Genomic DNA, 27,821 nt, shown 5'->3' on the forward strand with positions numbered 1-27,821 from the left:
ATCTCTTAAAACCTGCACTGTGTTGGGGTACCAATAGATGAGGGCAAAGCCTAAACCAAAACCACCTGTTTTTTTTTTCACATTGGTTATTATGACTGAGAATATGTCACTGTTCTCTTTTGCGAGGACTGATAAAGTTATTAAAAAAAAAAAAAAAAAAAAGGAAAACGAAATCCCTGGCTCGGTGCGGCTCCCAGATTCCTGCGCGGCATGACGTGAGTTCTGGAGAGGGGGCTCGCGGGGCGGGTCCGGCTGTCTCCACGGAAACCACTCTGGCTGGTGGGCTGCGGCCTGGAGGGGCTGACACTGGGGGTGCGTGAGACCGGGGGTCGGGGCCTGGGGACGGGGGATGTCTGTGTGTCTGTGAAGCGTTAAATGGATATAATTTGTCAGAGGGGTGTAGGGGGATTAGCTGTGTATGGGGGAGGTATAATGTGTAATGGGGGGGGGAGGGGGTAGATGTGAATGGGAGAGGCAGAATGTGTATGGGGAGATAGAATGTGTAATGGGGGTGGAAGATGTGTATGGGGGAGGTACTGTAGAATGTGTATGGGGGAGGTAGAATGTGTAATGGGGGTGGTGGCTGTGTATGGGGGAGGTAGAATGTGTAATGGGGGTGGTGGCTGTGTATGGGGAGGTAGAATGTGTAATGGGGGTGGTGGCTGTGTAATGGGGGGTAGCTGTGTATGGGGAGGTAGAATGTGTAATGGGGGGTAGCTGTGTATGGGAGAGGTAGAATGTATCGGAGGGGTGTCAGGAGGGGATGGTTATGTATGGGGGAGGTGGTATGTGTAAGGGGGGGGGGGATAGCTGTGTATGGGCGAGGTATTATCAGAGGGGTGTCAGGAGGTGATTGCTAGGTATAGGGAGGTAGAATGTGTAAGGGGGTGTACTGGGTATGGGGAGGTAGAGTTAGAATGCATCCGGGGGAGAAAGTTGTGTATGTATTGGGGAGGTAGATTGTGTAAGGGGGTGATAGCTGTGTATGGGGGGAGAATAATGTTTCAGAGGGTTGTAAGGGGGGGGGGCGGGGGCGCTGTGAATGGAGAAGGTAGAATGTATCAGAGTGATGTAAGGGGTTATAGCTGTGTATGGGGAGGTAGAATTTGTCAGAGGGATGTAAGAGGTTATAGCTGTGTATGAGGGAGGTAGAATGTGTCGGGGATACTGTATTGGGTGGAGGGGGGTATAATGTATCAGAGGGATGTAAAAGGGGCAGCTGTGTTAGGGGCAGACACCTGTGTATTAGGGTTTCCCATTAAATAGATATAATATTTCATTATATGTGTGTGCCCAAATGAGAAGGAGACTTTAGCTGTTGCATGTAATCGCGCAGTGTTTTTCCCAGTTGCGCATGCTTAGTGGGCGGCTTCGCCTCAGTTTCCTCATTTCTGGAAAGTTGTTCCACGTCTGTCAGCCTTCTGTAGCCCCTTTCCTGTCTTCCCATTTCAGAGAACATGTCTGCACTGGAGAAACACTTCCATCTGGGGCGGCTGCCCCCTCGGCCTCCCATGCCTGGAGGTCTGCAGTCTGGATCCAAGATTAGAATGGGGTACGTGCTTCTCTTACATGGTACCCAGACATGCACCACGTCCAGTGCGTGATTTGCTGGTTTATCTGTTTGTGCTGCTGCCACGAGACCCGTACAGCCGCGTTCTAGTGGTCCATATTTTTTATGTCGCCCATCTGTGTATTTGCTTGTTTTATAATGCACTGTTACTGCGGGACTCGCTTTCGGGGCCTGATAAATGAAAATAAACTTCAGCAACATCCACAATTATGCGTGTTCATGCTACCGGCTGCGGTAACAATTGTGATACTTAATTAGTAACATCATGAAGATATATGAATTTAAAATGAGTAACATCTGCAAAAAAAGCAGAAAACCATGCTGCACTGCAGGTGGGGCAGATGTAACAGGTGCAGAGTCAAATTTTGGTGCGGTGTGTTCAAACTGAAATCTTGTGTAGGAAGCAGCCAGTATTTACCCTGCACAGAAACAATGTAACTCCCCCAAATGTAACTCTCTGCACATGTTACATCTGCCCCACCTGCGGTGCAGCATGGCTTTGCCCAGTTGTGTGCTTTTTCTTACTTTGCTAACCCAGTAATGTGCCGTGAGATAGCGTTTGTACATACATTAGTGTTACTGTATAGTATAGTAGATTGTGGGTGTTAAAACATGTTTGTTTTCGAAGTATTGTATTTTAGGTTTAGGCTCTTAAATGAGAAGCAGGCACAGGGCTGATTCACGACTGGAAACATAGTTGAGCAATCTTTTACAGCTGCGCATGCGCACAAATGTGGCGGGCGTTCCTGGTCAATGATTGGGCTGTTATTGAGTGGGTGTGTAAGAGTGTTGTGGGCGTGTCACTGCAAATGGCGGTGTTCCCAGACCCAAGGGGCCATGGTCAGGCGGGGTGAGGTGCAGTCTATGGGGGTGAACAAGGAAACAACGATGATTACCACGACTACGGAGGCTGGCAGTTGGCATCTCTGTTGTTGCGTATTCATCCATACGGATGTATACAGCGGAAGGAGTTGATATAAGCGTTTGCAGAGGCATGATGGCCAATAATCATAGCAATTAGCAGGTACGGATGCTGGCTTCTTATGACTCGGATTCTCTCTCTTACAGGCCTGGAAGAAAGCGGGACTTTTCCCCCGTTCCCTGGAGCCAGTATTTTGAGTCCATGGAAGATGTGGTGGTTGAATGTGAAACTGGCAAAGACATATCCTTCTGCGGTGCAGTGTAATCCTCATTACCTCCTGGTGTAAGATGAGGCTGTAAGGCGCCGCGCTGTTTATCTCTCCATAGGTATATAAGTCATCTGCAAAGTTGCAGATGACTGATAGCCGGCTTCCTGACGGTTAAATCGCGAGGGGATAGCGATTCGATCCAAATGCTATTTGTGTCGCTATTTGGGCTTGCGCATTTGTGCTGTGATCTGTACGCAAAAGCAGTCAGTTGATAATGAATGGATTGCGAATTGAGTCAGGCCCTAGGCTTTATAAAGGTTCCCGCTAGTAATACTTTATAGAGGAGAAAACAACTTGGTACGGTCATTGGGTCGACACCTAAAATAGGTAAATATAATAGCTGGTGAGATTTGGCAATTGCTGAGATTTCGGTACCTTCGCTGTGAAATTCGTTCTTTCTTTGTTTTATTGCAAAACAAGACCGGGTTTTACTGGTAAAAAATTGCTGCCTTAAACATCGATTTACTGATTTCTCGTCACTTCCCGTGCACAGGCCAAACGTAACGGCCTGTAATTTGCAGCAGCTCCGGTGTGAAGACCTAGGAGCCAGGGTGGCTTTGCCTTAAACAAATTGCTGCGTTAAATCCAGTGACTACCTTGCCAGAAATACTCCGGCTCCATTAAATTACATTTGGCCATTCCAGTTTGGTTACTCAGCCGGCAGCAATAACTGATCCCTGTTACTCTGTCCTCTACTTTCTAGTAAAGTAAATCTGTCCGTATGGAAAGGAGGTGCTGGGGGGTTATTGATACCCACTTGTTTGGAAATAAGTCACTGGTTGGTCAATAAAGAATAACATTGCCAATTGTAGGTGGACACCCCATGTAATAGGTGTTTGGCCAGTCCCTCCCGTTGGTAAGCGGGTGCATATGGCAGTCTCATAGTCACACACAAGCAGCAGAACGATGGCCTACTGAGGACTTATTGGCTTTAGCGGGACAATGACGCAGGACATAGGATGCCACATTATCAAACAAGTCAGTCAAATTTATACCCTATACTTAAGGTGCCCATACACTAGTAAGATGTATCTTCAGATCTGGCTGGTTGGAACAAAAACATGGTAATGGATGAGTGACAGTTTGTCAGTTTTCCAGCATTTCCAAGCAAATGGTCAACTGTCATTTGCTCTCATCCATTACCATGTTTTTGTTCCAACCAGCCAGATCTGAAGATAAATCTGCGTGTGTATGGCCACCTTTACTGCTGAGTTCCTTCTGCCAGAATCTAGTGGCAAGACTTGCCAGGAGAGTGGAAGCTGTTCCATCAGCAACTACTTACTAACAACCGTGTATTTTGCTGACATGTTGAATGGAACGTATGCGTGCTATATTCTGGTGTTCACATGCTTCTGGTCATGCAGTGCATAGTCCCACGGGAACTCTTTAACAATGGGGAAAGGTACCTCTGCCTCAGACCAGGATCTGTGTATGACTCCGTTCTCGGACTGTGTCCCGGGAGAAGGTGTTTGTGAGTCCACTGAGTAAATGATGGTGAAGTATTATCCCATGAGCCATGTGGGATAAGGCGGATTCATTGTTTTCATGACAAATACTTTCACCTCCTGGATTTTCTTAACGTTATCACACAGCTTCCGTATTTACAAGAGTGGATCGGAGGGGCCTGTCCTTCTGTTGCTGCATGGAGGGGGGCACTCGGCTCTGTCCTGGGCCGTGTTTACTGTGAGTTACCAGAACATGACTGCTGCTCTGATTGGCCGGGGCCAGCTCGGTCCGTTGCTCTGATTGGCTGGGGCCGCCAAGGTGTTTGTAATCCCTATGGGGAGTTTCCGTTGCACGTAGGTCTAGGAGAGCCGGTTCTGTGTACAGAAACTCTGACCTCAGAAAGTTCCGCCACTATTCCCTGTGCCAGACAGTCTGGTGTTCAGCTGGGTACAGCCTGGAGCTATGTCGGCATGATATGCCGTTTCATCTCCTATATATTTGGCTACATCTGTCACTCAAAGTGGGTGTCTGTGTCTATAACGCTCTGTTCCTGGACTTTCCTCTTAATGTGTGATTGCCTTCATCTGTGCTGAACACCTTTCTGAGAAATTAACCTGTTTAAAACAGGTGATGGCAATCATACATTAAGGGGAAGTCTAGAAACAGAGCATTGTGTCCCTCCTGGAGAGGGTCATGTTGGGAGGTATGTGACAGAGAACCAGCCCAGTGAGCCCACAGACAGTGCCAGACACCCACTGCCTTCCCATGTTGCCCAGCACTGCTACTCCACAGCCACCAGGTGAGCGCCCCCCTCCCGCGATTTGCGGCAAAACCTCCACCCCCGCGCCCCCCCCCCCTCCCGCGATTCGCGGCAAAAACACCCCCGCGACCCCCCCTCCCGCGATTCGCTGCAAAAAGAAACCCCCCACGACCCCTCCCGCAATTCGCGGCATAACCACCACCCCGCGACCCCCCCCTCCCGCGAATCGCGGCAAACCCTCCCCCGTGACCCCCCCCCCCCCGATTCGCGGAAAAAACACCCCCCGCGACCTCCCTCCCGCGATTCGCGGCAAAAAGAACCCCCCCGCGACCCCCCCTTGCACGATTGGCGGCACCCCCCCTGCGACCCCCCTCCCGCGATTGTCGGCACACCCCCCCCCCCCCCCCCCGCAATTCGCAGCAGCCCCAGGATTAAATGGCACATGCAAAACACTGACATGGCTATGGACGACAATGAAAAAGGTTGACATGAGTTTTTGAAGATTTATTTTTAATTTTTTTAATTTTTTCATATTCATTGTCATGTGTCGACATGGACACCAATGAAGTGGCACACTTATGTCAACATTTACATGTGTTGACCTTTCTGTGTTGATTTTTTCTTGTGGCGATTCGCGTCACACCCCCCCGCAACCCCCCCTCCCGCGATTCGCGGCACCCCCCGTGACCCCCCACCTCCCGCAATTCGCGGCAACCCCCCACCGGAACCCCTGTGAACCCCGCCCTCCCGCGATTCGCGGCACCCACCCCCGCGACCCCCCCTCCCGCAATTCGCGGCACCCCCCCGTGATTTGCGGCAGCTGCAGAATTAAATTGCACATGGAAAACACTGACATGGCTATGGTCGACAATGAAAAAGGTTGACATGAGTTTTTGAAGTTTTTTTGTCATTTTTTTAATATTTTCATATTCATTCTCATGTGTCGACATGGACACCAATGAAGTGCCACACTTATGTCAACATTTACATGTGTTGACCTTTCTGTGTTGATTTTTTCTTGTGGCGATTCGCGTCACACCCCCCGCAACCCCCCCTCCGGCGATTCGCGGCACCCCGGCACCCCCCTGCGACCCCCCCCTCCCGCAATTCGCGGCAACCCCCCACCGGAACCCCCATGAACCCCGCTCTCCCGCGATTTGCGGCACCCACCCCCCGTGACCCCCCCCCTCCCGCAAATCGCGGCACCCCCCGCGATTCGCGGCAGCCCCAGGATTAATGGGCACATGCAAAACACTGGCACGGCTATGGTCGACAATGAAAAAGGTTGACATGAGTTTTTGAAGATTTATTTCATTTTTTGAATCTTTTCATATTCATTGTCATGTGTCAACATGGACACCAATGAAGTGGCACACTTATGTCAACATTTACATGTGTTGACCTTTCTGTGTTGATTTTTTCTTGTGGCGATTCGCGTCACACCCCCCCGCAACCCCCCCCACGATTCGCGGCACCCCCCGTGACCCCCCACCTCCCGCAATTCGCGGCAACCCCCCACCGGAACCCCTGTGAACCCCGCCCTCCCGCGATTCGCGGCACCCAATCCCGCGACCCCCCCCTCCCGCAATTCGCGGCACCCCCCGTGATTCGCGGCAGCTCCAGAATTAAATTGCACATGGAAAACACTGACATGGCTATGGTCGACAATGAAAAAGGTTGACATGAGTTTTTGAATTTTTGTTTTTCATTTTTTGAATATTTTCATATTCATTCTCATGTGTCGACATGGACACCAATGAAGTGCCACACTTATGTCAACATTTACATGTGTTGACCTTTCTGTGTTGATTTTTTCTTGTGGCGATTTGCGTCACACCCCCCCCCCACCCACAACCCCCACTCCCGCGATTCACGGCACACACACACACACCTCCCCCGCGATTCTCGGCACCCCACCCCGTGACCCCCCCTCCCGTGATTCACGGCACACCCCCGCGACCCCCCCTCCCATGATTCGCCGCAACCCCCGCCCCGTAACCCCCCCCTCCCGCGATTCGCGGCACCCACCCCCGCGACCCCCCCTCCCGCAATTCGCGGCACCCCCCCGCGATTCGCGGCAGCTCCAGAATTAAATTGCACTTGGAAAACACTGACATGGCTATGGTCGACAATGAAAAAGGTTGACATGAGTTTTTGAATTTTTTTTTTCATTTTTTGAATGTTTTCATATTCATTCTCATGTGTCGACATGGACACCAATGAAGTGCCACACTTATGTCAACATTTACATGTGTTGACCTTTCTGTGTTGATTTTTTCTTGTGGCGATTCGCGTCACACCCCCCCCACCCCCACCCCCCCCGCAACCCCCACTCCCGCGATTCACGGCACACACACACACACCTCCCCCGCGATTCTCGGCACCCCACCCCGTGACCCCCCCTCCCGTGATTCACGGCACACCCCCGCGACCCCCCCTCCCATGATTCGCCGCAACCCCCGCCCCGTAACCCCCCCTCCCGCGATTCGCGGCACCCACCCCCGCGACCCCCCCTCCCGCAATTCGCGGCACCCCCCCGCGATTCGCGGCAGCTCCAGAATTAAATTGCACTTGGAAAACACTGACATGGCTATGGTCGACAATGAAAAAGGTTGACATGAGTTTTTGAATTTTTTTTTTTCATTTTTTGAATGTTTTCATATTCATTCTCATGTGTCGACATGGACACCAATGAAGTGCCACACTTATGTCAACATTTACATGTGTTGACCTTTCTGTGTTGATTTTTTCTTGTGGCGATTCGCGTCACACCCCCCCCACCCCCCCCCGCAACCCCCACTCCCGCGATTCACGGCACACACACACCCCCCCGCGATTCTCGGCACCCCACCCCGTGACCCCCCCTCCCGTGATTCACGGCACACCCCCCGCGACCCCCCCTACCATGATTCGCTGCAACCCCCGCCCCCGTAACCCCCCTCCCGCGATTTGCGGCAACCCACCCCGCGACCCCCCTCCCGCGATTCTCTGCAATCCCTCCCCTCCCGCGATTCGCAGCATCCACCCCCCACAACCCCCCCTCCTGCAATTCACGGCACCCCCCGCGACCCCCCTCCTGCAATTCGCGGCACCCTCCGCGACCCCCCCTCCCGCGATTCGCGGACACCTAAGTTGCAATACAGGGCATCTTTCATACAATTCTAACCATATTTCTCATATACAAACATTCACAAATTAAGGGGGCGCAGCCCCTTACGACGGTGTGAAGAGCGCCCGTAGGGCGCGATGAATCACCTAGTATAGAATAATTGTCTAGATTGCTGAGGGTATAGGGTGATTGTGCTTTCTCATGGGTGTACTGATGGAGGGTGCAGAGATCAGGGATAAAATCTTTGCAGAGAGTATTTGGTCTTCCAGCCCCATCCCCATCTCCACCACCATAATCAGGATGACAAAATGAGAGAGGGACATCCTCTCTGTACAGCCAGGAGTCACCTGGTCATGGTGTTAGTATCGAAGTCATGGTGTTAGTATCGAAGTCATGGTGTTAGTATCGAAGTCATGGTGTTAGTATCGAAGTCATGGTGTTAGTATCGAAGTCATGGTGTTAGTATCGAAGCCAGGGTGTTATGGGCCCTACACACATAGCGATGTGTGCAGGGCTACCTAGCTATGCTAGGTCGGGCTGTGCTGCGCCGCTATCGCATAGCACACAGAGCTGACAGCCCGCTCTGTGTGCTAAGCAAGCAGACTGCGCCAGTGTTCTTCGGTGGGAGAACCCTGCCGATGCCGAGATTGATGGACACTGTCCATCAATCTCGGCCAGCGATAAAAACGCGTGGGGCCGCGCACTGCTGCCGATATAGCCCCCACACATACACCGATGTGAGGGTATTTGCTAAGCGACTTTGCCAAACTAAGCAAAATCGCTTAGAAAATGCCTTAACCCCTTCACGACATATGACGTATATATACGTCATATGTCGGTTGCGGGGGAATCAAGCCAGCTCACGGAGTGAGCTGGCTTGAAAGAGAGCAGGTAATGGCTGTATATTACAGCCAGGTCCCTGCTCTCACGGCCACGAGCGGCGAGTTCGCCGATCGTGGCCGTTTAACCCTTTAAGCACCGCGGGCAAAGCGCCCGCAATGCTTAAATAGCTGATCGGAGGGGGGGCGCCCCCCTCCGGCGCCGATCGGGGCCCCCCGCAGCGAGATCGGAGGGTGCCGATCGGTTGCCATGGTAGCCAGGGGTCTAATGTAGACCCCTGTGCTGGCCGTGTATGCATACCTATTACATCCTGCCTCAGGCAGGATGTAATAGGAAGTGCATAAAATCACTACGTTCAGCCATAGAGCTCTATGGCTGAACCTAGTACAGGCGATCGCGCCCCCTAGTGGTCAAGTACACTAGGGGGCCTTGTAGTAAAAGTAAAAAAAAAAAAAAAAAGTTTAAAAATAAAAAAAAAAATAAAAAAATATTAAAAGTTCAAATCACCCCCCTTTCCCCATTTCCCAAATAAAAATAAATAAAAAATAAAAAAAATAAACATATTTGGTATCGCCGCGTTCCTAAAAGTCCGATCTATTAAAATATAACATTAGTTATCCCGCACGGTTAAAGGCGTAAACGGAAAATAATCCCCAACGCCAAAACTACGTTTTTTGGTCGCATCGCGTACCCAAAAAAAAATAACTAAAAGAGATCAGAAAGTCGCCCATATCCCATAATGGTATTAATTAAAAAGTACACTTCAGCCCGCAAAAAATGAGCCCTCACCCAGGTCCGTAGGTGGAAAAATAAAAAAGTTATAAGCCGCAGAACATGGCGACGCAACGCAAATTAGAAAAACCGTAAAAGTTGCGATTTTTTTTTTAGTGGTAAAACATAACGAAAACTATATAAGTTTGGTATCACCAGAATCGTAACGACCCATAGAATAAAGATAACCCATCATTTTAAACGAACTATGAACTCCAAAAAAACCGTAACCAGCGCAAAATTGTGCAATGGCGTTTTTTTTTTTTTTTACCCCACATTGAATTATTTCCTGATTCCCCAGAATATTATACGGTATAGTAAATGGTACCATTACAAAGTACAACTTGTCCCACAAAAAAAAAAGCCCTCATGTGTCTATATAGCCGGAAAATTAAAAAAGTTACGCTTATTTGAACGCAAGGAGGAAAAAAAAAAAAAAAAATTACCTTAAAAGGCAATGTCGTGAAGGGGTTAATATCGGCATGTGTGTAGGCCGTATTAGTCTGGAAGCCAGGGTGTTAGTCTGGAAGCCAGGGTGTTAGGTCTAGAAGCCAGGGTGTTAGGTCTAGAAGCCAGGGTGTTAGGTCTAGAAGCCAGGGTGTTAGCCCTAGAAGGCAGGGTGTTAGGTCTAGAAGGCAGGGTGTTGGGTCTAGAAGGCAGGGTGTTGGGTCTAGAAGGCAGGGTGTTTGGCCTAGAAGGCAGGGTGTTAGGCCTAGAAGGCAGGGTGTTAGGTCTAGAAGCCAGGTTGTTAGATCTAGAAGCCAGGTTGTTAGGCCTAGAAGGCAGGTTGTTAGGCCTAGAAGGCAGGGTGTTAGGTCTAGAAGGCAGGGTGTTAGGCCTAGAAGCCAGGGTGTTAGTCTAGAAGCCAGGGTGTTAGGTCTAGAAGCCAGGGTGTTAGGCCTAGAAGCCAGGGTGTTAGGCCTAGAAGCCAGGTTGTTAGGCCTAGAAGCCAGGGTGTTAGGCCTAGAAGCCAGGGTGTTAGGCCTAGAAGGCAGGGTGTTAGGCCTAGAAGGCAGGGTGTTAGGCCTAGAAGCCAGGGTGTTAGGCCTAGAAGCCAGGGTGTTAGGCCTAGAAGCCAGGGTGTTAGGCCTAGAAGCCAGGGTGTTAGGTCTAGAAGCCAGGGTGTTAGGTCTAGAAGCCAGGGTGTTAGGTCTAGAAGCCAGGTTGTTAGGCCTAGAAGGCAGAGTGTTAGGCCTAGAAGCCAGGGTGTTAGGTCTAGAAGCCAGGGTGTTAGGTCTAGAAGCCAGGGTGTTAGGTCTAGAAGCCAGGGTGTTAGGCCTAGAAGCCAGGGTGTTAGGTCTAGAAGCCAGGGTGTTAGGTCTAGAAGCCAGGGTGTTAGGTCTAGAAGCCAGGGTGTTAGGTCTAGAAGCCAGGGTGTTAGGTCTAGAAGCAAGGGTGTTAGGTCTAGAAGCCAGGGTGTTAGGTCTAGAAGGCAGGGTGTTAGGTCTAGAAGGCAGGGTGTTAGGTCTAGAAGGCAGGGTGTTAGTCTAGAAGCCAGGGTGTTAGTCTAGAAGCCAGGGTGTTAGTCTCATGTGTCCTGTGTCTGCTACATTACGTGTTGTGTTTTGTTTCCCTGCAGACTGCGATTATTAGCCGCATTCAGTGCAGAGTTGTGGCGATAGATCAGCGAGGCCACGGTATGTATCAGCGCCTCAGGCAACAGCCTGACCAGGCGCCTCACCATTCTTTTATTGCAGGATAGAGATTTAGCAGGTTACTTGTCTGTAGGTGGCACGACTTGCATGTATTAGCTGTGCCCACTTACAGGTGTGTATGCCTGGCACAGATGTAGGCAGCGATGGATCATACCATTCATTTGAAACCATTCTACATCCTTAAGATGTTCCACTATGCTCGTCCTCCCGGTTATTAGTATGTACCTGCTGTGACACTATATAGTGATGTTCCACTATGCTCGTCCTCCCGGTTATTAGTATGTACCTGCTGTGAGTGACACTATATAGTAATGTTCCACTATGCTCGTCCTCCCGGTTATTAGTATGTACCTGCTGTGAGTGACACTATATAGTGATGTTCCACTATGCTCGTCCTCCCGGTTATTAGTATATATCTGCTGTGAGTGACACTATATAGTGATGTTCCACTATGCTCGTCCTCCCGGTTATTAGTATGTACCTGCTGTGAGTGACACTATATAGTGATGTTCCACTATGCTGGTCCTCCCGGTTATTAGTATGTACCTGCTGTGACACTATATAGTGATGTTCCACTATGCTCGTCCTCCCGGTTATTAGTATGTATCTGCTGTGAGTGACACTATATAGTGATGTTCCACTATGCTCGTCCTCCCGGTTATTAGTATGTACCTGCTGTGAGTGACACTATATAGTGATGTTCCACTATGCTCGTCCTCTCGGTTATTAGTATGTACCTGCTGTGAGACTATATAGTGATGTTCCACTATGCTCGTCCTCCCGGTTATTAGTATGTACCTGCTGTGAGTGACACTATATAGTGATGTTCCACTATGCCCGTCCTCCCGGTTATTAGTATGTACCTGCTGTGAGTGACACTATATAGTGATGTTCCACTATGCTCGTCCTCCCGGTTATTCGTATTTACCTGCTGTGAGTGACACTATATAGTGATGTTCCACTATGCTGGTCCTCCCGGTTATTAGTATGTATCTGCTGTTAGTGACACTATATAGTGATGTCCCATTACGCTCGTCCTCCCGGTTATTAGTATGTATCTGCTGTGAGTGACACTATATAGTGATGTTCCACTATGCTCGTCCTCCCGGTTATTAGTATGTACCTGCTGTGACACTATATAGTGATGTTCCACTATGCTCGTCCTCCCGGTTATTCGCATTAGTATGTACCTGCTGTGAAACTATATAGTGATGTTCCACTATGCTGGTCCTCCCGGTTATTAGTATGTACCCGCTGTGAGTGACACTATATAGTGATGTTCCACTATGCTCGTCCTCCCGGTTATTAGTATGTACCTGCTGTGACACTATATAGTGATGTTCCACTATGCTCTTCCTCCCGGTTATTAGTATGTACCCGCTGTGAGTGACACTATATAGTGATGTTCCACTATGCTCGTCCTCCCGGTTATTAGTATGTATCTGCTGTGAGTGACACTATATAGTGATGTTCCACTATGCTCGTCCTCCCGGTTATTAGTATGTACCTGCTGTGAGTGACACTATATAGTGATGTTCCACTATGCTCGTCCTCCCGGTTATTAGTATGTACCTGCTGTGACACTATATAGTGATGTTCCACTATGCTCTTCCTCCCGGTTATTAGTATGTATCTGCTGTGAGTGACACTATATAGTGATGTTCCACTATGCGTCCTCCCGGTTATTAGTATGTACCTGCTGTGACACTATATAGTGATGTTCCACTATGCTCGTCCTCCCGGTTATTAGTATGTACCTGCTGTGAGTGACACTATATAGTGATGTTCCACTATGCTCTTCCTCCCGGTTATTAGTATGTATCTGCTGTGAGTGACACTATATAGTGATGTTCCACTATGCTCGTCCTCCCGGTTATTAGTATGTACCTGCTGTGACACTATATAGTGATGTTCCACTATGCTCGTCCTCCCGGTTATTAGTATGTATCTGCTGTGAGTGACACTATATAGTGATGTTCCACTATGCTCGTCCTCCCGGTTATTAGTATGTACCTGCTGTGACACTATATAGTGATGTTCCACTATGCTCGTCCTCCCGGTTATTAGTATGTACCTGCTGTGAGTGACACTATATAGTGATGTTCCACTATGCTCGTCCTCCCGGTTATTCGCATTAGTATGTACCTGCTGTGAAACTATATAGTGATGTTCCACTATGCTGGTCCTCCCGGTTATTAGTATGTACCTGCTGTGAGTGACACTATATAGTGATGTTTCACTATGCTCGTCCTCCCGGTTATTAGTATGTACCTGCTGTGAGTGACACTATATAGTGATGTTCCACTATGCTCGTCCTCCCGGTTATTAGTATGTACCTGCTGTGAGTGACACTATATAGTGATGTTCCACTATGCTGGTCCTCCCGGTTATTAGTATGTACCTGCTGTGAGTGACACTATATAGTGTTGTTCCACTATGCTCGTCCTCCCGGTTATTAGTATGTATCTGCTGTGAGTGACACTATATAGTGATGTTCCACTATGCTCGTCCTCCCGGTTATTAGTATGTATCTGCTGTGAGTGACACTATATAGTGATGTTCCACTATGCTTGTCCTCCCGGTTATTAGTATGTACCTGCTGTGAGTGACACTATATAGTGATGTTCCACTATGCTCGTCCTCCCGGTTATTAGTATGTACCTGCTGTGACACTATATAGTGATGTTCCACTATGCTCTTCCTCCCGGTTATTAGTATGTATCTGCTGTGAGTGACACTATATAGTGATGTTCCACTATGCTCGTCCTCCCGGTTATTAGTATGTACCTGCTGTGAGTGACACTATATCGTGATGTTCCACTATGTTTGTCCTCCCGGTTATTAGTATTTACCTGCTGTGAGTGACACTATATAGTGATGTTCTACTATGCTCGTCCTCCCAGTTATTAGTATGTACCTGCTGTGACACTATATAGTGATGTTCCACTATGCTCTTCCTCCCGGTTATTAGTATGTATCTGCTGTGAGTGACACTATATAGTGATGTTCCACTATGCTCGTCCTCCCGGTTATTAGTATGTACCTGCTGTGACACTATATAGTGATGTTCCACTATGCTCGTCCTCCCGGTTATTAGTATGTACCTGCTGTGAGTGACACTATATAGTGATGTTCCACTATGCTCGTCCTCCCGGTTATTCGCATTAGTATGTACCTGCTGTGAAACTATATAGTGATGTTCCACTATGCTGGTCCTCCCGGTTATTAGTATGTACCTGCTGTGAGTGACACTATATAGTGATGTTCCACTATGCTCGTCCTCCCGGTTATTAGTATGTACCTGCTGTGAGTGACACTATATAGTGATGTTCCACTATGCTCGTCCTCCCGGTTATTAGTATGTACCTGCTGTGAGTGACACTATATAGTGATGTTCCACTATGCTGGTCCTCCCGGTTATTAGTATGTACCTGCTGTGAGTGACACTATATAGTGTTGTTCCACTATGCTCGTCCTCCCGGTTATTAGTATGTATCTGCTGTGAGTGACACTATATAGTGATGTTCCACTATGCTCGTCCTCCCGGTTATTAGTATGTATCTGCTGTGAGTGACACTATATAGTGATGTTCCACTATGCTCGTCCTCCCGGTTATTAGTATGTACCTGCTGTGAGTGACACTATATAGTGATGTTCCACTATGCTCGTCCTCCCGGTTATTAGTATGTACCTGCTGTGACACTATATAGTGATGTTCCACTATGCTCTTCCTCCCGGTTATTAGTATGTATCTGCTGTGAGTGACACTATATAGTGATGTTCCACTATGCTCGTCCTCCCGGTTATTAGTATGTACCTGCTGTGAGTGACACTATATCGTGATGTTCCACTATGCTCGTCCTCCCGGTTATTAGTATTTACCTGCTGTGAGTGACACTATATAGTGATGTCCCATTACGCTCGTCCTCCCGGTTATTAGTATGTATCTGCTGTGAGTGACACTATATAGTGATGTTCTACTATGCTCGTCCTCCCAGTTATTAGTATGTACCTGCTGTGACACTATATAGTGATGTTCCACTATGCTGGTCCTCCCGGTTATTAGTATGTACCTGCTGTGAGTGACACTTTATAGTGATGTCCCATTACGCTCGTCCTCCCGGTTATTAGTATGTATCTACTGTGACACTATATAGTGATGTTCCTCTATGCTCGTCCTCCCGGTTATTAGTATGTACCTGCTGTGAGTGACACTATATAGTGATGTCCCACTATGCTCGTCCTCCCGGTTATTCGCATTAGTATGTATCTGCTGTGAAACTATATAGTGAGGTTCATTTTGTAACCTCTGGTTTGCTCTCTAGGTGAAACTAAAGTTAGGAACACAGAGGACCTGTCTGCGGAGACCATGGCCAAGTAAGATACTGCATCTCCTTCTATTTAGCCTTCCATTGCAGTCATCAGGGACAAGAACTTCCAATGGGATAAATAGTACAGTCCTCCCAACTCCTCTGCGAGAGCATGGCCGTACAACTACATAGTGGGTGATAGGAGGAAGCAAAGGATGGCAGAAAAAGGCAGTGGGAGACTGGGTTGGTAGTAGGTGGCAGAGGGGAGGCAGTGAGTGACTAGGGAGAGGCGGATGATTATTAGGCATAGGATGATGGGGAGGCAGAGGGTGGCATGGGGAAACAGTGTGCAATGAGGCTGGCAGTAGGTGGCAAGGGTGGACGGGAGATGCAGAGCGTGGTAGTGGCTGCATGGAGATGACAAGGTGACCAGGATGGCAGAGGATGACAATTTAGAGGCAAAGGGTGGCAGTGGAGGCATAGGTTGGTTGGGGATGGCAGAGGGTGACGGGGATGGAAGCGGGAAGCAGTGGGTGGCAGATGGTGACTAGGAAGAGGCAGTAGTTGACTAAGTAATGAAAGAGTTTACACTATCCCCAACCACATCCTACACTATATGCTAGCCCCATCCCCTCTTCATGCGGACCGCTGCTCTAGCCCCATCCCCTCTCCATGAGGACCGCTGCTCTAGCCCCATCCCCTATTCATGAGGACCGCTGCTCTAGCCCCATCCCCTCTTCATGAGGATCGCTGCTCTAGCCCCATCCCCTCTTCATGAGGATCGCTGCTCTAGCCCCATCCCCTCTTCATGAGGACCGCTGCTCTAGCCCCGTCCCCTCTTCATAAGGACCGCTGCTCTAGCCCCATCCCCTCTTCATGAGAACCGCTGCTCTAGCCCCACCCCCCTCTTCATGAGGACCGCTGCTCTAGCCCCATCCCCTCTTCATGAGGACCGCTGCTCTAGCCCCATCCCCTCTTCATGAGAACCGCTGCTCTAGCCCCACCCCCTCTTCATGAGGACCGCTGCTCTAGCCCCATCCCCTCTTCATGAGGACCGCTGCTCTAGCCCCATCCCCTCCTGATGAGGACCGCTGCTCTAGCCCCATCCCCTCTTCATGAGGATCGCTGCTCTAGCCCCATCCTCTCTTCATGAGGACCGCTGCTCTAGCCCCGTCCCCTCTTCATAAGGACCGCTGCTCTATCCCCATCCCCTCTTCATGAGAACCGCTGCTCTAGCCCCATCCCATCTTCATGAGGACCGCTGCTCTAGCCCCATCCCCTCTTCATGAGGACCGCTGCTCTAGCCCCATCCCCTCCTGATGAGGACCGCTGCTCTAGCCCCATCCCCTCTTCATGAGGATCGCTGCTCTAGCCCCATCCTCTCTTCATGAGGACCGCTGCTCTAGCCCCATCCCCTCTTCATGAGGACCGCTGCTCTATCCCCATCCCCTCTTCATGAGGATCGCTGCTTTAGCCCCGTCCCCTCTTTATGAGAACCGCTGCTCTAGCCCCATCCCCCCTTCATGAGGACCGCTGCTCTAGCCCCATCCCCCCTTCATGAGGACCTCTGCTCTAGCCCCATCCCCTGTTCACCGACCTACCAATAGCTACAAAATGCAATGAGGGGGTGGAGCCTAACGTTGAGAGAAGCCTGGTCCTGCCCCCTCTGGGAGCTCTTCCGAAGGGTTGTCCCATGTGACACTTGGCTCGGCTGGGGTAGTTCTCCCTAATGGTGGCACCTGTGGTACAGTCCTACATTGAGATGCTCATGTTGCCTCCCTTGTCCTGTGAGCGATGCATGCCTGATTTACTTCCAGTTCCTCAGGCTCTGGTTACGTTTAGCTGATATTACTGTCTTCCTCCGCAGGGATATTGGGAATGTGGTGGATGCCTTGTACGGGGATCTGCCTCCTCCCATCATGCTCATTGGTCACAGCATGGGCGGAGCCATCGCTGTCCATACCGCCGCTGCTAACCTTGTGCCAAGTCTGCTGGGCCTCTGCATGATTGACGTTGTGGAAGGTAAGTGCCCCTACTCTGCAGTACACTTAGACGGTGTCCATGTCGGCCTATGTCTCTGCCTATGAGATCGCACACACCAAGGCGTCAGTAACTCTCACTCTCCGGCTCTCAGGAACGGCGATGGACGCATTGAACAGCATGCAGAACTTCCTACGCGGCCGTCCCAAAACATTTATATCGCTGGAGAACGCTATTGAATGGAGGTCAGTGATGGGAGCGGGTGTTGTTGCTACCGGCGATAGAGAAGATATGGTAAAATGCACACTCTAATAGGTCTGTACTGTGCTTCTCCCAGTGTGAAGAGCGGGCAGATCAGGAATCTGGAATCCGCCAGGGTATCTATGGCTGGGCAGGTCAGGCAGTGAGTATCTCAGTCAAAGGAGTAGGGACTAAGTGGCTGGTAACACTGTACTGAGTATGAGTGCTCTTTTTTCCCCCATAGATGCGAGGAAGCCATGACTCCCGAAGGACCAAAAGCTATAGTAGAAGGAATAATTGAGGAGGAAGAGGAAGATGTAGAAGAGAACGGAGGGCAGTCCATTAACAAGAGGAAGAAGGAGGATGATACAGAGGTAATGTACATGTGCTCCTTTTATGATTTATAGACTCTACACCTGCGTGCAGGGCCCTCCATCCTCCGTCTATCTGTGACAGCCCAGGTTGTCCTATCACTGTTAATCCAATTGTAAAGCGCAACGGAATCTGCTGCTCTATACTATATAATACACTGTAAATACTCTATCAGTATATATGGACTCCTTATGTTACTGTGGCTTCTGTATGTTCTCCTTGGTTACTATGTGGAATTATGACTCCACTAACACGTGGGCTGTATATAGTATTATACAATCAATCCTTTCTCGTGGCCTCTGTATGTGACTATAGCAACCGCGTTCCTGCTGTAGCTGGCCAGGCACTAGCAGAGACTTCTGGGAGCATTCCTGCTGTAGCTGCCACGCGCTAGCAGTGACTTCTAGGAGCCTTCCTACTGTAGCTGGCCAGGCGCTAGCAGTGACTTCTAGGAGCCTTCCTGCAGTAGCTGGCCATGCGCTAGCAGAGACTTCTAGGAGCCTTCCTGCTGTAGCTGGCCATGCGCTAGCAGTGACTTCTAGGAGCCTTCCTGCTGTAGCTGGCCATGCGCTAGCAGAGACTTCTAGGAGCCTTCCTGCTGTAGCTGGCCATGCGCTAGCAGAGACTTCTAGGAGCCTTACTGCTGTAGCTGGCCATGCGCTAGCAGAGACTTCTAGGAGCCTTCCTGCTGTAGCTGGCCATGCGCTAGCAGTGACTTCTAGGAGCCTTCCTGCTGTAGCTGGCCATGCACTAGCAGAGACTTTTAGGAGCCTTCCTGCTGTAGCTGGCCATGCGCTAGCGGAGACTTCTAGGAGCCTTCCTGCTGTAGCTGGCCATGCGGTATCAGGGACTTCTGGGAGCGTTCCTGCTGTAGCGTAGCTGGCCAGGCGCTAGCATAGACTTCTAGGAGCCTTCCTACTGTAGCTGGCCAGGCGCTAGCAGTGACTTCTAGGAGCCTTCCTGCAGTAGCTGGCCATGCGCTAGCAGAGACTTCTAGGAGCCTTCCTGCTGTAGCTGGCCATGCGCTAGCAGTGACTTCTAGGAGCCTTCCTGCTGTAGCTGGCCATGCGCTAGCAGAGACTTCTAGGAGCCTTCCTGCTGTAGCTGGCCATGCGCTAGCAGAGACTTCTAGGAGCCTTACTGCTGTAGCTGGCCATGCGCTAGCAGAGACTTCTAGGAGCCTTCCTGCTGTAGCTGGCCATGCGCTAGCAGTGACTTCTAGGAGCCTTCCTGCTGTAGCTGGCCATGCACTAGCAGAGACTTTTAGGAGCCTTCCTGCTGTAGCTGGCCATGCGCTAGCGGAGACTTCTAGGAGCCTTCCTGCTGTAGCTGGCCATGCGGTATCAGGGACTTCTGGGAGCGTTCCTGCTGTAGCGTAGCTGGCCAGGCGCTAGCATAGACTTCTGGGAGCGTTCCTGCTGTAGCTGCTACGCGCTAGCAGTGACTTGTGGGAGCATTCCTGCTGTAGCTGGCCAGACGCTAGCAGAGACTTCTGGGAGCCTTCCTGCTGTAGCTGGCCAGGCACTTTCTCTGCATTTTTTTTGTTAGGAAAAAAAATTGGTACTTGTTTCTTAGCAGGGCGCCCAGTACGCTGTAAGCGTACAGGGATATTCTCCGTAGCAAAATCGCATTGCATTGCATCTCATGGGCCATTATAGTGCCATGCCATGCCATGTGATTTTTTAATGTAATTTATTCACTGCTCTTTTGGCCCTAGGGGATTGCATTGCATCGCACCTCTCGAAAAATTGCATGAGATTTTATAGGGTGCGACGCCATGCCATTAGCTATACACTTGTATGACATACAATGAGGTTTCACTGACCCCCCCACTATCCACGCCACCCCGAAGCGTGGCGAGCGCAGCGGAACGCAGCCTCCCGACCTTTTCATACCCCCACTATCCACGTCGGTGTGGAGTTGATTTTATATAGTGTGGTGAGCCCGAAGCGTGGCGAGTGGACGCGGATTACTTTACATGTGCGGGGCTCGCCACACTATATAAAATCAACTCCACACCGACGTGGATAGTGGGGGTATGAAAAGGGCGGGAGGATGCGTTCTGCTGCGCTCGCCACGCTTCGGGGTGGCGTGGATAGTGGGGGGGTCAGTGAAACCTCATTGTATGTCAAACAAGTGTATAGCTAATGGCATGGCGTCGCACCCTATAAAATCTCATGCAATTTTTCGGGAGGAGCAATGCAATGCAATCCCCTAGGGCCAACAGAGCAGTGAATAAATGACATTAAAAAAATCGTATCGCATCGCACTATAATGGACCATGAGATGCAATGCAATGCAATGCAATTTTGCTTCGGTAGCATACTTAAGAAAACTGGACGCCCTGCTAGGAAACAAGTACCAAAAAAATCTCTTACTCTACATTATATTCTGAAAAAAAAATATATTTTTTTCTTAGGTGAAGAAAGAGCGGCCGTATACCTGGAGGATCGAGCTGTCCAAAACCGAGAAGTACTGGGACGGGTGGTTCAGGGGCCTCTCCAACCTATTCCTCAGCTGCTCTATACCGAAGCAGCTTCTCCTGGCCGGTGAGTCACGTCCGCTGCTCTGCGCAGTCTCTGTAACCCAGGTCCATCTGTGTTCTTTGTTATACAGATGTGTCCACATACATCTATGTCGCATGCGATACAAGACACATTATACATAACGCATGAGCTCCGAGGGACTCCGTACCGTCGAGAGTAATTTTTTCCGACTTTTTACAATAAATAGCCTCTTATTTGCAAAACAGAGAGTAAGGAGCGGCCAAATCACCAGTTTGGTACATTGTGAGAGTCACACGGTTCATGCGTTATGTATAACTTGGAGATACATCTGTAGAAATAGAAACGTTACAGGAAGATATACAAAATCCTAACACTGGCCTCTCATTGGTCCCTACAAAATGTCCATCAAATGGGATAATGCATCACACTGTTACTTAGCAACGATATCAACAAAGGTTTTCATTGGTTTGCCTTTCCATCAATCAGATGAGAATCTACAACAACCTCCTTCCCAAGTCCGTCCTGTTGTGCTATGGACAAGCTGTGTCTATTGGGCTGTAAACACGGGGCACTAGCTGAGCGATGTCCCTCCCGGAGATAAGCCGGTGGCCATCCCCAGCAGCAGCCCATGTGTGCATAGACACTGCAGACACTTAAAAGTCTATTTGGCCAGCCGATGGCGATGGTGGGCCCCACCAGCTGGGTGCTCATGACAATGTAGTCAAAATCACTTAGAAGACTCGCCCCGTGTGCACACCCCTTTAGATGAGTAGTATTGGGGACGCCAGTCATGGTGGTATACACCTTCCATGCCTCAGTACATGGAGCATTGTTTGATACTTTCTAGTCGATGAAGCAGCCGCAAATTCCCTTTAACCAGAATTTCTAATTCATGTCCCCCTGTGTGGTCCTGGCCCAAAGCAGGCATGTCCAACCTTGGCCCTCCAGCTGTTGTGAAACTACAAGTCCCATCATGCCTTGCCACAGTTTTGCTATTAGGGGATGCTAAAACTATTGCAGGGCATGCTGGGATGTGTAGTATCACAACAGCTGCAGGGAGCATCAATCATGGGATCCATATTCTTATTATAAAGGTTCCACAACTTTACCTTCAAGAAAAAAGACTTTCACAACCTGACGTCAGTAGTTCCCAAACTGTGCGCCGTGGCACCCTGGGGGCCTCGGGACAATTGCAGGGGTGCCCTGGGTTGGTGGTCCAGGACCAATTACATTCATTGTTTGTGGCTTTCAGTCGTAATCTATATGGACAAACAGAAGCGATCCTGTCCCTCACCACATAGCCGACCCTGGGGGTGACATAGAAGCACAACTTCATTTAATATTTTTTTCTAAATTTCTCAATACAAAACTTTTGACCTGGGGGTGCCACGAATACAATTCTGATACTCATGGGAGCCCTGCCTTAAGTAAAAGCAAATATTGTGTCAAATGTCCCATCTCCCCCCTCTCCTCCCCCCCATCTCTTCTTTTTTGTCTTAATATATTTTCCTTTTCTGATTTTTTTTTCTTCCAGGGGTGGACAGACTGGACAAAGACCTGACAATAGGACAGATGCAGGGTGAGCCTCATACATGTGACCTCTAACAACTGCTTGTGATTGGCTAAACTGGAGCATATATCCAGCCATATGTCCCCCTTTTACCTGCTGTTTATTGTATTTGTTTATTCCAATGCAGGGAAGTTCCAGATGCAGGTTCTCCCACAGTGCGGTCATGCTGTACACGAAGATGCTCCGGATAAAGTAAGAGATTCCCCTCCCTTAGCCTGGGGCGTAATGTAAAACACAGACACCCACACACCACTATAGGACAATAAACAAAAGTGGGGGATGATTGTGTCTGCGGAAATGTAAGAGCACCGCGCTGCACATATGGACAGCGCGCTGCACCCAGAGTGTTCTGTTCTTCATCAATAACAGATTTGACCGCATTGCCCTTATATATACCTCTCTCAATAGTGTGGCACTAAGTAACACTCTAGCTGTGGTTGGCTTTTCTATCATCACTTCATCTGAGGAAAGGACCAATGGTGCGAAGCCATTGATAGATTATCGGAGTTATTATTATCCAGTAGTGCATCAAATCTATAGATGGTGGTTAGCGTAGTGGACACAGAAGTGGGATTAGCGAGTGCAGCCACATTGGCTACTGGTCACAGCAACTTTTACTTGGCTTGTTGGTTTTCTTCCTACTTTGCATTTCAGGTACTTGTTTCCTAGCACAGCGCCCGTCGGATCCATCGCATACCATTAAGTTAAGATGGGACGCGATCTGACCCGATATTAGGGTGAGGATGCGATGAGACTTTTTAATTGTAAAGGCACCCTGATGGCCCATTACTATGTTAAATGGACCCCCAGATCCGATTTTTAATTGTACACCCACCCTGATGGGTGATTTAATATGTGAAATGCACCCCCATTGTTAACGCCACCCCCACTATCAACGCCAACCCGAAGCGTGGCTAACGCAGCAAGCCCGCGAGGGGCGGCAGTACACTTCCTCTGACCTTTTCATACCCATACTATCCACGTCGGCTTGGAGTTGATTTTAGATGTGGCGAGCGCAGCGAGCCACCGAGCCCGAAGCGTGGCAAGCGCAGCGAGGGGACGCGGAATACATGTGAAGTCATCCGCGTCCCCTCGCCACGCTTTGGGCTCGGTGGCTCGCTGCGCACGCCACACTATATAAAATCAACTCCGCGACGACGTGGATAGTGGGGGTATGAAAAGGTCGGAAGACGCGTACCGCCGCCCCTCGCGGGCTCGCTGCGCTCACCAAGCTTCGGGTTGGCGTTAATAGTGGGGGTGACGTTAACAATGGGGGTGCATTTAACATACTAATCAGCCATCAGGGTGACTGTACAATTAAAAATCGGGTCGCATCGCATACGATCGGGTTGCATGCGATGCGACCCGATCAGATAGACCCGATGCCATAAGATTAATATCGTGGGCGCCGTGCTAGGAAACAAGTACCGCATTTCATTTTTGTATTCTTTTATATTATACACCCATCAGCCATAAGGTTAAAACCACCTGCCTAGTGTTATGTCAGTCCCCGAAATCCCCACCACGCCCCATAAAACTGCTTTAAGCCATCAATGTGTTTTATTAATGTGTCCACCACTACTTGCGGGCCGATATTGAATCCGCGCAGAACCTGGGTGTTCGCATGATGTACAGAGAGAGGCCTTACATACAGTACGCAGTCTAGTGAGCATGGCAGTAACACAAAGCCCCTGCAGGGATCTCACTAACTGGTGCTCAGACCAGAGGGTACAGGGCTGAGACCGACCTAAAAACTGCAGTTACTGTCATTTCTGAAAAAGGAGGCGGCGTTCCACGGAAACCAGTGTGGAACGCCGCCGTCTCCCTCACCGGACAGCTCCTCTTTATATCTATATTTATCAGTAACTGAACTCTCCCGCCCCTTACACCGCGCTGGTTTTGCCTCATCCGGGGATTTGCCGCAGCTCTAGGTTGAGCGGACATTGTAGAATTTCTGCCTGGTCTTTAGGACCTTATTCTGGTCCACACGCAATGCTGCGAATTTCACAGCGTTGCACGTGTATCAAACCACAGTGCTGGCCGCCCCCCTCCTTGCAGCGGCGATTCCCCCCCCCCCCCCCCACAGGGCTGCCAATGTTTGATTTGCATAATCATCCATTCACAGCCTTGTGTGCGGGGGAGAAATCATCTGATGGGTGACGACCATTGAATGATTTCTCCAGCGCACGGAGATCAGAGACGACCTCTATGGTGTCTCTGGTCTGCGAGCGCCCTGTGCGGGTAGCGGGCGGGCAGCTGACATCCGCTGACGTTTGCTTCTCGTCAACGCGTCATCTCGGTTTTCATGGAAACGCTCATGTAAGACTGGGCATTACAATGGGCGGTACCCACGTCGCAGCCCCACGCCCAAAGCATGGTGAATGCAGCGAGGCACGGTGCCCAAAGCATGGCGAGTGCGGCACGGTGCCCAAAGCATGGCGAGCTCAGCGAGGCACGGTGCCCAAAGCATGGCGAGCGCAGCAAGGCACGGTGACCAAGGCATGGCGAATGAAGCGAGGCACGGTGCCCAAAGCATGGTGAACGCAGCAAGGCACCGTGCCCAAAGCATGGCGAATGTAGCATTTCTCTTGTATGGTGTCCATGTTGACATAGATAACAAAAAGCTGAAAATCTTATGTCGACCTTTCGCTTGTGTAGACCATTGTAGAGTGTTGACCATATATATATATATATACCGCAGTGTACGGATATCAGGTGCCGCAGTCGTAGGCCTGCACTGCTGCCTCTGACCCAGAAGAACACCTCTGCAATGCTGCGAGCCCGTGTGTCTCACTGACATATTCTAGAAGCCGGTTAGGAAACAGAGCAATGCCACGCTGTGCCAGGCTAATAAAGGGCACAGCAGCGGCTCCAGATAATACCGTCTGATAGACTTCACTCTGTGGCCTAATCTGACAGAGAAACCCCTACGTGCATCCCTTCATAAAAGGGCTGTGCCTGCATTACACCCTGGGAGTCAGCAGAGGGCAGTGACGATCCCCCGTATAAATGAAGCTATAGTCTGTGTGAGAGGACAGATACATTTTGCAGTTACCTCTTTGTTGCAGCGATGTTGAGGAGTTTGTGGCCTGTGATAGCCAGGTCACCCCTCTACCAAACCAATAACCGTGCCACGGTAAGGACATAGTCATTTGGTGATTAACCATTTGAGTGCCAAGTGAATTTGTCAAAATCGTTGTGGAAATTGGCAAGCAAACCTTTGTATTCATCACAATGACCGGTAATGTTACCTTCTGTAGGAAATATAATGTATTTTTACACAACATTTTTTTTATTTGAATTTATATAACAAATGTGATCAACGTCAGCATTTGTAGCCCATATTTTGCACATCTCTGGCAGAGACGCTGGCGCTGAAAGGGTTAATATAATTTCTTGTTAACAGTATAAGGAGCAGATAGAAATGAAGCTACAATATCTCCCTCAGCTCTTCTATACTGCGCCTAACAGCAAAGGCTGGGACAGGGACAGTGGCCACGCCCCTCGGGGAGGGTCTGACATGCTTGCTGGCACGCCCACCTGATTACATCACTTTTTATCAGCACGCAACTTTATTATATAGATAATGTGTAAACTGAAAATGTAGATGTTCGTCATTGGAAGTGTTAGATGTTTTGTCATTTAGCAAAATCTTAAAACTGCATTGTACTGTCGTTTTCTGTGTTTGTATGAGATTGTAAAGCACCTTGTGCCTTAGTAATGGTAGCGTAATTCAGATGTATTAACGTGCGTCCAGATTGATGACTGCCCGTATAAGCAAACCCCAGAAGTTTAGTACATTTCAGCTCCACAACTCAGGGGACTGCGAGCTGAAAGGTCCCCACTGCTGCATGCACAGTAGAACAGAGCAACAATTGAAGGGCGCCACCTAGGGGCAGCCAGGGGGAAGAACAATCTATTTATCCCTGACAGATCAGATCACCATGTGCAGTGATAATGCTATATGTGGCAGTGTGTATGGTCAGTCCTCCTGTCAGACGCTGATGGAATCCCTTCTCCTGTGCAGGTCGCTGAAGCAGTTGCCACATTCTTGGTGCGTCACCGATTTGCGGAACCAGTTGGCGGCTTTCAATGGTAAGAACATAATAGAAGTCCTGATGCCCTCTATATATTTATTTATATATATATATATATATAGATGTATGTAGGAGCAGGGTCCCCAGCAGCACAGAGTATAACAGGAGATGGGTGATGTGTCAGTGAGGACAAGGCTGCATGTGACAGGGGCAGTGACATGATGTGAGGAGGGGAATGGAGGCAGCAGGAAGCCACAGACTGAGAGTTATATAGTGGGAGGAGCAGGGTCCCCAGCAGCACAGAGTATATCAGGAGATGAGGGATGTGTCAGTGAGGACAGGGCTGCATGTGACAGGGGCAGTGACATGATGTGAGGAGGGGAATGGAGGCAGCAGGAAGCCACAGACTGAGAGTTATATAGTGGGAGGAGCAGGGTCCCCAGCAGCACAGAGTATATCAGGAGATGAGGGATGTGTCAGTGAGGACAGGGCTGCATGTGACAGGGCCAGTGACATGATGTGAGGAGGGGAATGGGGGCAGCAGGAAGCCACAGACTGAGAGTTATATAGTGGGAGCAGCAGGGTCCCCAGCAGCACAGAGTATATCAGGAGATGAGGGATGTGTCAGTGAGGACAGGGCTGCATGTGACAGGGCCGGTGACATGATGTGAGGAGGGGAATGGAGGCAGCAGGAAGCCACAGACTGATTGTTATATAGTAGGAGGAGCAGGGTCCCCAGCAGCACATAATAACATGAGGCTGTAATCTTACGGATGCAGTACTACAGTGGTGTCAGACACAATTGTATATGAAATGTCATTTATAAACCTCACTTGCTCTCTTTCTAGTGTGTTCCCGTCCTGTTAGTAACCTGCAGTCTGTGGCCACAGAGTCATCCTGTAAATATTCTGCTCCAGAGGCTGCCCTGATGTTGCTGGTTTGCTGCATCAACCCTGGCACAGCGGAGAGATGCCGGAGTCCTCTGTCCGTACACGCAAACCAATACTAGCAGCCACGTGTCCATGTTTAGTTTTTATTTTATGACAGGGTTTCCACCCGCGCTTGATGTGAACACACAGGCGTCATGCAGCTGGAGCTCGGAGAGCTGCCGACCCGCTCCCTCCTAAATCATTAACCGAAGAGAAGAAGAACCGCACCGGATACTCATCCAGCACCAGCTTCCGGCCAGTATTCCTTCCGCTGGAGACGTACCGGAGGGCAGCCCCGCCGTCTGGCTACAACCGCGGTGGGTGAGAGAGGAGGTGAGAGCCGTATATGATCCTTACCCGCTCCAGGCCAGCTTTAGCCTCCAGATCTGCATTGGGCGGCGAGCGGAGCATTTCCCAGCAGGCTTCTGGACCAAGGGAGTCGCAGGCTTCTCCAGCACAGCAATACTATGTGGTGTTCAACATTTTTTTTTTTAATGTACTGTAATATTTAAAAAATAAAAAAAAATAAAAGTGA

General features: G+C 49.7%; 1 protein-coding gene across 2 annotated transcripts; it reads left to right on the top strand.

Annotated features, from left to right (window-relative positions):
* The first annotated feature begins 117 nt into the window (after nt 1-117).
* PPME1 (protein phosphatase methylesterase 1) lies at nt 118-27,821 on the top strand. Of its 2 annotated transcripts, none has more exons than XM_083170473.1 (15): nt 118-215; nt 1,453-1,552; nt 2,639-2,730; nt 4,349-4,443; nt 11,266-11,323; nt 15,667-15,718; nt 17,519-17,673; nt 17,786-17,876; nt 17,969-18,034; nt 18,116-18,245; nt 20,663-20,792; nt 22,285-22,329; nt 22,448-22,512; nt 26,348-26,415; nt 27,206-27,821. In XM_083170473.1, exons 2-15 carry the CDS (start codon nt 1,458-1,460, stop codon nt 27,222-27,224), a joined length of 1,161 nt encoding a protein of 386 aa, XP_083026599.1. In that variant the 5' UTR covers nt 118-215; nt 1,453-1,457; the 3' UTR covers nt 27,225-27,821. The 2 variants fall into 2 exon arrangements, with proteins under 2 accessions (XP_083026599.1, XP_083026600.1); XM_083170474.1 differs by lacking the exon at nt 118-215 and adding an exon at nt 251-312.

Source organism: Crinia signifera, chromosome 2 (assembly GCF_055691185.1).
Source record: "Crinia signifera chromosome 2, ASM5569118v1, whole genome shotgun sequence".
In the NCBI taxonomy this organism is placed as follows: Eukaryota; Metazoa; Chordata; class Amphibia; order Anura; family Myobatrachidae; genus Crinia; species Crinia signifera.